Source organism: Salvelinus alpinus, chromosome 9 (assembly GCF_045679555.1).
Source record: "Salvelinus alpinus chromosome 9, SLU_Salpinus.1, whole genome shotgun sequence".
NCBI lineage: Eukaryota > Metazoa > Chordata > Actinopteri > Salmoniformes > Salmonidae > Salvelinus > Salvelinus alpinus.
Window position 1 is genome coordinate 18,866,855 of NC_092094.1, and position 13,086 is coordinate 18,879,940.

General features: G+C 39.6%; 1 protein-coding gene across 1 annotated transcript in view; it reads right to left on the bottom strand.

The window, feature by feature from the left end:
- The window catches only part of elmo3 (engulfment and cell motility 3), a 45,232-nt gene that overhangs the window by 31,911 nt on the left and 235 nt on the right, over positions 1–13,086 (bottom strand). The window contains exons 2-7 of the mRNA XM_071416293.1: positions 10,697–10,805; positions 9,714–9,754; positions 9,522–9,594; positions 1,541–1,591; positions 1,048–1,217; positions 114–213 (exon numbers count right to left, since the gene is read on the bottom strand). Of these exons, the coding sequence (XP_071272394.1) occupies positions 114–213; positions 1,048–1,217; positions 1,541–1,591; positions 9,522–9,594; positions 9,714–9,754; positions 10,697–10,771 (510 nt within the window). The 5' untranslated portion in view covers positions 10,772–10,805. The remainder of the gene's footprint in view (positions 1–113; positions 214–1,047; positions 1,218–1,540; positions 1,592–9,521; positions 9,595–9,713; positions 9,755–10,696; positions 10,806–13,086) is intronic.

Consider the following 13,086-nt stretch of genomic DNA (forward strand, 5'->3'; position numbering starts at 1 on the left):
CCTAGTCCGAGGAACCAACCCTAAATGTCTAATTCCTTACTTTCTTACTCCTGACATATATTTAATTCTCCTCCTCCACTTAGGTTAAAGAAGCCAATAGTTTAGGAACCTACCTTCTTGATGAAGACAGCAGAGAGATTCTCCCATGATACAATCCCATGGTCCATCAACTCCATGAAGCCTGTCAGTGTGTGGGTCATGATCAGAGGGGCCCTAACAGACAATACACACAACTCAGAACAAAATATTACAACTTCAGCAAATACAACATTGACAAAGAAAACCACAGACAGCCACTGACTATTTCCACTGATTTGGTTATAGGTGGTGAGATTAGGAGAGACTACCAGGATGAAATGTTTTCTCAGGTTTGGTAGGAATGTGTTTCATGCCTTCCCTGGGATTCAAGTGGTATAATAGAGGTATAATTGATTTGTGACTATAAGATATGTTACATCTTCAAAAACATGAGGTCAAACTCATATCCTTGGATCTATCCATCCCTTGGTTGATTTTAATCAAACTAACCAAATCACTAACTACGCAACACAGAGCTGCATATTCTTCCTAGCCAATTCTCCATGCCAACTCAATGTTATTCTAGAATTCAACAGACGAACCCAACTACAGCTTCCTTGAATTCCTCCACAGTAACTATGCTAACAGTATGAGGGGAAGGCCAGACTCAGCCCATACTTCACCCAGGGACGTGTTCCCACGTGAGGTAATCGTCTCATATCTCTGCGGCAGCATCTATCAAAGCACAGCATTCAACTGCAGCCAGCTAAAATATGCACTACCGCACTGCATTTCCCCCATCCCCCAAAATAACCACACACAGTCTGCTAGGAGAACAGGACAGACAGAGAAGCGCTCACTTATGTGAGTCTGCTGTCTCTGCTATATAAGGTTAGTTGAAGAGAGAATAGAAAGAGACAAACACAAAGACACAGTGACATTATGAGAGACACAGAGACATATATAGAGACACAGAGACCTATAAAGAGACACAGAGACATATAGAGAGACACAGAGAAGGGAACTGACTCGTCAGCGTCCTCTACGATCTTCACCAGCAGAGAGTGGCCATCACGGCTGATAAACTCTTGGGCAAAAGTGACATCAGTGGACACGCAGGCCAGCTGCTTCAGCGAATCACAGCGCACACCTGAGTCTGAGCTCTGGATGCCCTTGTAGAGGTCCTCGGCACAACGGCCCTACAACACACACAGCATAAAAACACACAGACAAACGATGGATGAAGTAGATATACCCATAATGTAATACAATTGCAATAGGCCTACATAGCGTGCAGACACGCGCACACACACACACACACACACACACACACACACACACACACACACACACACACACACACACACACACACACACACACACACACACACACACACACACACACACACACACACACACACACACACACACACACACACACACACACACACACACACACACACACACACAGCCAAGAGGGGATTATGTAAGGAACAGAGCATGGTTGGTTTGTTAGGCTCACCGGTGCCTTGGTCAGACGGAGAATGCAGCCATTCTTTATGTCCAGACGGTTCTAGAACATGAAGACCACAGAGCAGACACAATAACAAACATAGTCATACATGCAATGATTACTAATTTCACACTCCACTGAGGAACATGTACTGAACAAACATATACATGCAACAATTTCAAAGATTTTACTGAGTTACAGTTCATATAAGGAAATAAGTCAATTGAAAAAAATTAATTAGCCCCTAATCTATGGATATGTATTTGTTGGTCACAGATAACTCATAACTATATACAGTAGGTCTAGTATAACTATATGCAGTGGGTCGATAACAACTATATACAGTAGGTCTACTATAACTATATGCAGTAGGTCTGCTATAACTATATACAGTAATTCTGCTATAACTTATGTAGCAGGCATTCTATATACAGTAGGTCTATTATAACTTTATACAGTAGGTATACTATAAATATATACAGTAGGTATACTATAACTATTTACAGTAGACATTATATATACAGTAGGTCTACTATAACAATATACAGTAGGTCTGCTATAACTATATACAGTAAGTCTGCTGTAACTATATGCTATAGGCATTCTACATACAGTAGGTCTATTATAACTATATACAGTAGGTATATACTATACTATATACAACAGGTCTACAAAAACAATATACAGTAGGCCTGCTATAACTATATACAGTATGTCTGCTATAACTATATACAGTAGGTCTACCATAACTACATACAGAAGGTCTGCAATGATAAATACAGTAGGACTGCTACAACTATATACAGTAGATCTGCAATAACTATATACAGTAGTTTTACTATAACTATACACATTATGTCTACTAAAACACATACAGTAGGTCTACCATATACAGTAGGTCTACTATAACTATATGAATATGTATATTATAACAATATACATTAGTTATGCTCAAACTATATACAGTAGGTATACTATACCTAAATACAGTAGGTCTGCTATAACTATATACAGTAGGTATACTATAACTAAATACAGTAAGTCTGCTATAACTACTTACAGTAGATCTACTATAACAATATACAGTAGGTCTACTATAACTATAAACAGTAGGTCTACTATAACTATATACAGTAGTCCTGCTATAACTAATGTAGCAGGCATTCTATATACAGTACATCTGCTATAACTATATACAGTAGGTATACTATAAATATATACAGTAGGTAAACTATAACTATATACAGTAGGCATTCAAAATACAGTATGTCAGCTATAACTATAGACAGTAGGTATACTATAACCATATACATTAGGCTTTCTAAATACAGTAGGTCTACTATAACAATATACAGTAGATATACTATAACCATATACATTAGGCTTTCTAAATACAGTAGGTATACTATAACCATATACATTAGGCTTTCTAAATACAGTAGGTCTACTATAACAATATACAGTAGGTATACTATAACCATATACATTAGGCTTTCTAAATACAGTAGGTCTACTATAACTATACACAGTAGATCTACTATAACAATATACAGTAGGTCTACTATAACTATACACAGTAGATCTACTATAACAATATACAGTAGGTCTGCTATAACTATATACAGTAGGTCTGCTATAACTATACACAATAGGTCTGCTGTGACTATATGCAGTAGGCATTCTATAAACAGTAGGTCTGCTATAACTATATATAGTAGAGCAACTATAACTATATACAGTAGCTATGCTATAACTATACTATAGGTCTACTATAGTATATACAACAGGTCTACAAAAACAATATACAGTAGTCCTATATATCAGTAGTCCTGTATAGTAGTCCTGTATATCACGGCCCCTCTGCATTGCAGGGGCGGTTCCTCCTGCAGGCAGAGGAGGGTCGTTAGTGATTGGAGCCACCTGGGCTCAGGGTATTTAAACTGCTTCACTAATCACTTCTCTCTCTCTCTCTCTGCTCCTCCAGGTATGATCCTGTTTTGTTTGTTCCTTTGTAGTTTTACATAGTTTTCACTCAGTCATTTTCACACACAGATTCCCGCATCCCTGCACTTTACCCTACATTATGATACTTCCACACCTCATTCCTTTCTCTTTGTTTAAAGTTAATAGTTTTGGTTTAGAATAAAGAACCTTTTTAATTGGCCTATACCTGTTGTTCGTGTCCCCTCATTTTTGTCACAGGCTATGAGCCGGCCTGTGACAATATACAGTAGGTATACTATAACCATATACATTAGGCTTTCTAAATACAGTAGGTCTACTATAGCAATATACAGTAGGTATACTATAACCATATACATTAGGCTTTCTAAATACAGTAGGTCTACTATAACAATATACAGTAGGTCTACTATAACAATATACAGTAGGTCTACTATAACAATATACAGTAGGTCTACTATAACAATATACAGTAGGTCTACTATAACTATACACAGTAGGTCTACTATAACTATACACAGTAGGTCTACTATAACTATACACAGTAGGTCTACTATAACTATACACAGTAGGTCTACTATAACAATACACAGTAGGTCTACTATAACAATACACAGTAGGTCTGCTATAACAATACACAGTAGGTCTGCTATAACCATATACAGTAGGTCTGCTATAACTATACACAATAGGTCTGCTGTGACTATCTGCAGTAGGCATTCTATAAACAGTAGGTCTGCTATAACTATATATAGTAGGTCTACTATAACTATATACAGTAGTTATGCTATAACTATACTATAGGTCTACTATAGTATATACAACAGGTCTACAAAAACAATATACAGTAGGTATGCTATAACTATATACAGTATGTCTGCTATAACTATATACAGTAGGTCTACCATAACTACATACAGAAGGTCTGCTATGACTACATACAGTAGGATTGCTACAACTATATACAGCAGATCTGCTAAAACTATATACAGTATGTCTACTATAACTACAGGGGGGCAAAAAAGTATTTAGTCAGCCACCAATTGTGCAAGTTCTCCCACTTAAAAAGATGAGAGAGGCCTGTAATTTTCATCATAGGTACATTTAAACTATGACAGACAAAATGAGAAAAGAAATCCAGAAAATCACATTGTAGGATTTTTAATGAATTTATTTGCAAATTATGGTGGAAAATAAGTATTTTGTCAATAACAAAAGTTTCTCAATACTTTGTTATATACCCTTTGTTGGCAATGACAGAGGTCAAACGTTTTCTGTAAGTCTTCACAAGGTTTTCACACACTGTTGCTGGTATTTTGGCCCATTCCTCCATGCAGATCTCCTCTAGAGCAGTGATGTTTTGGGGCTGTTGCTGGGCAACACGGACTTTCAACTCCCTCCAAAGATTTTCTATGGTGTTGAGATCTGGAGACTGGCTAGGCCACTCCAGGACCTTGAAATGCTTCTTACGAAGCCACTCCTTCGTTGCCCGGGCGGTGTGTTTGGGATCATTGTCATGCTGAAAGACCCAGCCACGTTTCATCTTCAATGCCCTTGCTGATGGAAGGAGGTTTTCACTCAAAATCTCACGATACATGGCCCCATTCATTCTTTCCTTTACACGGATCAGTCGTCCTGGTCCCTTTGCAGAAAAACAGCCCCAAAGCATGATGTTTCCACCCCCATGCTTCACAGTAGGTATGGTGTTCTTTGGATGCAACTCAGCATTCTTTGTCCTCCAAACACGACGAGTTGAGTTTTTACCAAAAAGTTATATTTTGGTTTCATCTGACCATATGACATTCTCCCAATCTTCTTCTGGATCATCCAAATGCTCTCTAGCAAACTTCAGACGGGCCTGGACATGTACTGGCTTAAGCAGGGGGACACGTCTGGCACTGCAGGATTTGAGTCCCTGGCGGCGTAGTGTGTTACTGATGGTAGGCTTTGTTACTTTGGTCCCAGCTCTCTGCAGGTCATTCACAAGGTCCCCCCGTGTGGTTCTGGGATTTCTGCTCACCGTTCTTGTGATCATTTTGACCCTAAATAATAATAACTATATATGGTAGGTCTACAATAACTATATACAGTAGGTCTGCTATAACTAAATGCATTAGGCATTCTATATACAGTAGGTCTGCTATAACTATATACAGTGGGTCTATTATAACTATATACAGCAGGTATATTATAACTATACACAGTAGATCTACTATAACAATATACAGTAGGTCTGCTATAACTATATACAGTAGGTCTGCTATAACTATACACAATAGGTCTGCTGTGACTATATGCAGTAGGCATTCTATAAACAGTAGGTCTGCTATAACTATATATAGTAGAGCAACTATAACTATATACAGTAGCTATGCTATAACTATACTATAGGTCTACTATAGTATATACAACAGGTCTACAAAAACAATATACAGTAGTCCTGTATATCAGTAGTCCTGTATAGTAGTCCTGTATATCACGGCCCCTCTGCATTGCAGGGGCGGTTCCTCCTGCAGGCAGAGGAGGGTCGTTAGTGATTGGAGCCACCTGGGCTCAGGGTATTTAAACTGCTTCACTAATCACTTCTCTCTCTCTCTCTCTGCTCCTCCAGGTATGATCCTGTTTTGTTTGTTCCTTTGTAGTTTTACATAGTTTTCACTCAGTCATTTTCACACACAGATTCCCGCATCCCTGCACTTTACCCTACATTATGATACTTCCACACCTCATTCCTTTCTCTTTGTTTAAAGTTAATAGTTTTGGTTTAGAATAAAGAACCTTTTTAATTGGCCTATACCTGTTGTTCGTGTCCCCTCATTTTTGTCACAGGCTATGAGCCGGCCTGTGACAATATACAGTAGGTATACTATAACCATATACATTAGGCTTTCTAAATACAGTAGGTCTACTATAGCAATATACAGTAGGTATACTATAACCATATACATTAGGCTTTCTAAATACAGTAGGTCTACTATAACAATATACAGTAGGTCTACTATAACTATACACAGTAGGTCTACTATAACTATACACAGTAGGTCTACTATAACAATACACAGTAGGTCTACTATAACTATACACAGTAGGTCTACTATAACTATACACAGTAGGTCTACTATAACTATACACAGTAGGTCTACTATAACTATACACAGTAGGTCTACTATAACAATACACAGTAGGTCTACTATAACAATACACAGTAGGTCTGCTATAACCATATACAGTAGGTCTGCTATAACTATATACAGTAGGTCTGCTATAACTATACACAATAGGTCTGCTGTGACTATCTGCAGTAGGCATTCTATAAACAGTAGGTCTGCTATAACTATATATAGTAGGTCTACTATAACTATATACAGTAGTTATGCTATAACTATACTATAGGTCTACTATAGTATATACAACAGGTCTACAAAAACAATATACAGTAGGTATGCTATAACTATATACAGTATGTCTGCTATAACTATATACAGTAGGTCTACCATAACTACATACAGAAGGTCTGCTATGACTACATACAGTAGGATTGCTACAACTATATACAGCAGATCTGCTAAAACTATATACAGTATGTCTACTATAACTACAGGGGGGCAAAAAAGTATTTAGTCAGCCACCAATTGTGCAAGTTCTCCCACTTAAAAAGATGAGAGAGGCCTGTAATTTTCATCATAGGTACATTTCAACTATGACAGACAAAATGAGAAAAGAAATCCAGAAAATCACATTGTAGGATTTTTAATGAATTTATTTGCAAATTATGGTGGAAAATAAGTATTTTGTCAATAACAAAAGTTTCTCAATACTTTGTTATATACCCTTTGTTGGCAATGACAGAGGTCAAACGTTTTCTGTAAGTCTTCACAAGGTTTTCACACACTGTTGCTGGTATTTTGGCCCATTCCTCCATGCAGATCTCCTCTAGAGCAGTGATGTTTTGGGGCTGTTGCTGGGCAACACGGACTTTCAACTCCCTCCAAAGATTTTCTATGGTGTTGAGATCTGGAGACTGGCTAGGCCACTCCAGGACCTTGAAATGCTTCTTACGAAGCCACTCCTTCGTTGCCCGGGCGGTGTGTTTGGGATCATTGTCATGCTGAAAGACCCAGCCACGTTTCATCTTCAATGCCCTTGCTGATGGAAGGAGGTTTTCACTCAAAATCTCACGATACATGGCCCCATTCATTCTTTCCTTTACACGGATCAGTCGTCCTGGTCCCTTTGCAGAAAAACAGCCCCAAAGCATGATGTTTCCACCCCCATGCTTCACAGTAGGTATGGTGTTCTTTGGATGCAACTCAGCATTCTTTGTCCTCCAAACACGACGAGTTGAGTTTTTACCAAAAAGTTATATTTTGGTTTCATCTGACCATATGACATTCTCCCAATCTTCTTCTGGATCATCCAAATGCTCTCTAGCAAACTTCAGACGGGCCTGGACATGTACTGGCTTAAGCAGGGGGACACGTCTGGCACTGCAGGATTTGAGTCCCTGGCGGCGTAGTGTGTTACTGATGGTAGGCTTTGTTACTTTGGTCCCAGCTCTCTGCAGGTCATTCACTAGGTCCCCCCGTGTGGTTCTGGGATTTTTGCTCACCGTTCTTGTGATCATTTTGACCCTAAATAATAATAACTATATATGGTAGGTCTACAATAGCTATATACAGTAGGTCTGCTATAACTAAATGCATTAGGCATTCTATAAACAGTAGGTCTGTGATTACTACATACAGTAGGTCTATTATAACAATATACAGTAGGTCTGATATAACTATATGCAGTAGAAATTCTATATAAAGTAGATCTATTATAACTATATACAGTAGGTATACTATAACTATATACAATAGATCTACTATAACTACATACAGTAGGTCTGTTATGACTATATGCAGTAGGCATTCTATAAACAGTAGGTCTGCGATTACTACATACAGTAGGTCTACTATGCTATATACAGCAAGTCTACAAAAACAATATACAGTATGTCTGCTATAACTATATACAGTAGTTCTACCATAACTATATACAGTAGGTCTACCATATACAGTAGGTCTGCTATAACTATATACAGTAGGTACGCTATAACTCTATATAGTAGATCTGCTTAATATTGTGTTTATGAAAAGCCAACTGACATTTACTCCTGAGGTGCTGACTTGCTGCACCCTCGACAACTACTGTGATTATTATTATTTGACCATGCTGGTCATTTATGAACATTTGAACATCTTGGCCATGTTCTGTTATAATCTCCACCCGGCACAGCCAGAAGAAGACTGGCCACCCCTCATAGCCTGGTTCCTCTCTAGGTTTCTTCCTAGGTTTTGGCCTTTCTAGGGAGTTTTTCCTAGCCACCGTGCATCTACACCTGCATTGCTTGCTGTTTGGGGTTTTAGGCTGGGTTTCTGTACAGCACTTTGAGATATCAGCTGATGTACGAAGGGCTATATAAATACATTTGATTTGATTTGATTTATATTTTTGTTCAGTAGAATTAGAGAGGGGGGAAAGAAAAAGAGTGTTGGAGAGAGAGAAGGGGGGAAAGGAGAGAGGGGGACGAGAGAGGGGGACGAGAGAGAGAGAGAGAGCGAGAGAGAGCAAGAAATTAAGTTGGTTTAGTTTCATTTGTCATTCATGCCTGCACTGGCCCAGGAAATAGCTGGAATATCTCCTCAGACACAGACACACAACTGTAACAGTGCCAACCAGCCCTCCTATTACCCCATGCTCATCACACACCCAGTGGAATAACAATGAACACAGCCACAGCATACCCCCTGGTAGAGGTTTGTGTTTGGCCTTTTCAAAAGTCACAAGCTTAGTTTAGCTCCAACAGCTACCCAGACCAAGGCCACTGGCGTTGATGACATTTCAGCCATCACTGGCATGACAGGACACCACACCCTCTACTGTCAACTTAAAGTATTGAAGCCACACACTGGACAGACAGAAAGACCTATGTTTGTTTACAGACAGCCTCCATGTTCACTGAAAAGAAAGAGAATCAACTCACAGATTCAGTGATGTAGGTCTGAACACCGTCGGCATACTGGAGGGCGTAGTTATCAGGGCCTGGAAGATTCCACCTAAAACCCAGTCATCATAGGCACTGTAACTACTGCAAGTGGACAAAGTAGTTGCTTGAACTCTACAAGGATAACATGAACACACACGCTCAGTCGCACAAACACACACAGACACTTACCCATCACAAACTTCCTTTATTACAGCAGAAAGGGGCTTTTTCTGTCAGGAGAAAAACATAGTTGTGGTCAATAAGCAGCAGAAGGTAAGAACTTATTTAGATATCATGCTTTCATTTTTGTAAACCATAGTGGATTAACTATAGTACACTGGTCCTATGACCCTGAGCCTGCTGATCCAAGATAAACTCAAAGCTTTTACTTCCTCTATGCTGTTGACTTATGAGGCAACAGGGACATTCAGTAGAGTGAATAAATAAGACAAACTGAGACAAACTACTTTAATGTCTACACTTCAATTGCCCTGTAATTTGTGGTATACATGGTGGTCAACCAATCAAAAGTGTTTGTGTACTGTGGTAGACCTATCACTGCCCTGTAATTTGTGGTCTGTAGGAGGTCAACCAATCAGAGGTTTTTGGTGAGGTCTGGTAGTCCAATAGCAGTGCTTCTGAGGGACTTGCCGTTAGTTTTTTTCTCCCATGAAATGTCTACAGAACCAGCTTGTTCAAACTTCACAGGCACCCATATCTAACTAAAACCTTTTATTTAATTATGGCCTTGGTCTATTAACAGTTTGACATCCTAAACACCCAGCACATTAGCTCCCGAGTAGCACAGTGGTCTAAGGTACTGCATCTCAGTGCTAGAGGCTTCACTACAGACCCTGGTTCGATTGCAGGCTGTATCACAACCGGATGTGATTGGGAGTCCCATAGGGCGGCACACAATTGGCCCAGCATCGTCAGGGTTAGTGTTTGGCCGGGGTAGGCCGTCATTGTAATGCCGAGGTGCATCAGCCCTTCATAAAGAACATTATTATCCCGCCCATCGCCGCTCAGTATTGCTACATATACCACAGCTCTAATACAACCCACAGGCTGCAATATGGATTCCTATTGTAACTTTCCACTTAGGCATTGACAGTACAGTAGATTTTCTAAACTCTCTGACTCAGGCTCCACTCCTGTGTTCTGATGCTTACCTGGTCCAGTTGAATGAGCTGAGGGTATGCCCCTGGCATCTGGATGGCAATCTTCACAATATCCTGTTGGGGCATCTTGAAGTGTGTGTATGTGTGTCCTCCTAAGACTCTGAGAGATAAGGTCAAATGAGGTTAATATTACTATCAAATAATTCACACAGTAAATTAGGATTTTTCTGTACGTTTCTGGCCTGACCAGATCAGCCCTGCCCTCGAGTCATTGGGGCTTTCATTTTCCAAATGAATTTGCTGAACTTATATCTTCCTCTTTTAAGGTACTATGTCTACATCTGCTTCAGTGTGTACAGAAACATAGCCCTTTCTGTGCATAGGACTACATACAATTGAATACAAGGCCAGACACAGACAGACATACATACACAACCTCCATGGCACACATAGACATCCATTTCCTCCTCAGCTCACAGATGGGAGTCCCAGAGGAGAGGACAGTCAAGCTCTTTTCATACTCTCTCCAGCACATATGGAAACACTAAAGTTTTTTAAACAATTCTGCACATGCTTCAATTGATGAAAAGGGAAATATATGTGTGTGTGTGTGTGTGTCTGTCTCCCATTCATAGGTCAATGGAACTAACCTACAAAAAATATGTTATATTTTATTATTGGTGTTTAAGTGCCATTTCTGTCAAAACATGGACACTTCCTCTTTCACCTGACAAACTGCACATAGTTTTCTAGAACCCTTCCATTTCAGTAGCCCTATGTCATCCCAAGTAGGTCAATAGATGTTAACTTGTAGCCTACTTTGCTAGCTGATCACATAACACTGTAATTACTGGAATGTCATAAGCTCTTCAGCCTTGGTATTTTGTTAAGACACATTGAAAGCAGAGCAGATTATGAATGACCATGATCACCACCAGTGTTTTGGCTTTGATGGAAACTCTAACCTGAAAATGTTCTCACTCACTTCATATACTAATACTCTTGAAGCCTTGTGAAAGACAATGCTCCTTCGACCCAAAACATTACTATACTAGCCTACTATTAATACAAGGCCATTATAATAATAAGCCTTTTGTGAACTAACACTCGCACTTTACTTTTTTCCCTCTTACTAGCAGTGACTTTGCTGATAGCTACTTTATTGAGGAAAATATTACTTACTATGACTGAGATATTTGGTTGTACCACCTAGCTATCTTAAAATGAATGCACTAACTGTAAGTCGCACCGGATAAGAGTGTCTGCTAAATTACTAAAATGCTAAATGTAGGCTACATGACAGGCTGGCAGGGAGAGCAGTGTTTGGGTTTCCTAGGCTCTCTCCCCTGCCTGTCCCAGCATGCTTTGGGCTGCACCCTCCCTCCGCTACTACTGTAAGAGGAAGAGGTGCGAGAGAGAGAAAAAGAAAAGAGAATGTGTTGTATGAGTGTAGAGGTAATGTGTGAATCAGTGTCTCTGCATTTGTAAATCCTATATATGAATGGTATAACTACTGTTCACTCCTCTTATGTTTGTTGTGTAGTAAATATTTCACTTTTTATTTTCATAATTTTTAGTTGTTTCCTGTGAAGCACATTGCGTTGCATTCCATGTTGGAAATGTGCTGTATAAATAAAGCTTGATTTGATTACAGTGAACCATATAGTAATAGTGCCCATGACCATATAGGGCTATGCATAAACGTGTATCCTCCTGTATCCCTTCTGTTAGCCTGCAGAACCAACACTGTGCCATGCCCCTTGACGCTGTAATAACCATCCCACCGCCTGTCCTCTTAGGGGGTGGGGAGGAGCTGGCCTTCAGCTCCCTGGAATTCCAATCCTGACAGACCACCTACAACTGCCACCACAAACACACACACTTTGAAGTCTGTTGTCATCCGCACCACCACTTGAGAGGGGCTATTAGTGCCTGCGGCTTTACATTCTGGGTGCTGAGTAGAACTTTGTCAATGGCAGTTGTCGACACACTAGTGAAATTGATCCATGGCTCGAGAGCCAGCCCTTTTCTGTCGTGATTAATTGCAAATGTATGTCGAAACATTGAGGATTGCTTGTTACCTGACACTTTACAAAAATGGAATGGAAACTATTTTCTTTGCAGTAAGCCATTTCACAGCACATGCTAGCATACACTGAAAACGACTTTAAAAAAATACCCACCAATGAATTAAACTATTCATTATGTAGGTTGATTCGAGTTGTTGTTTCACTCATATATAAAAGTTAGGGTGACTGACTATTGATGATGTCAACGCTCCTCAGCCCGTTTATCCTACTAGTTCGCCATAGACACAAAAAAGGACGAAACGGGTAACGTTAAAAAGATACAGGTAATGCTGAACTGGGGACCCGGGGGCCATTTGTATCAGGTTTACGAAACAGATTTGTTCATTCTCGTTCGCACAGTTTAGCGAACAA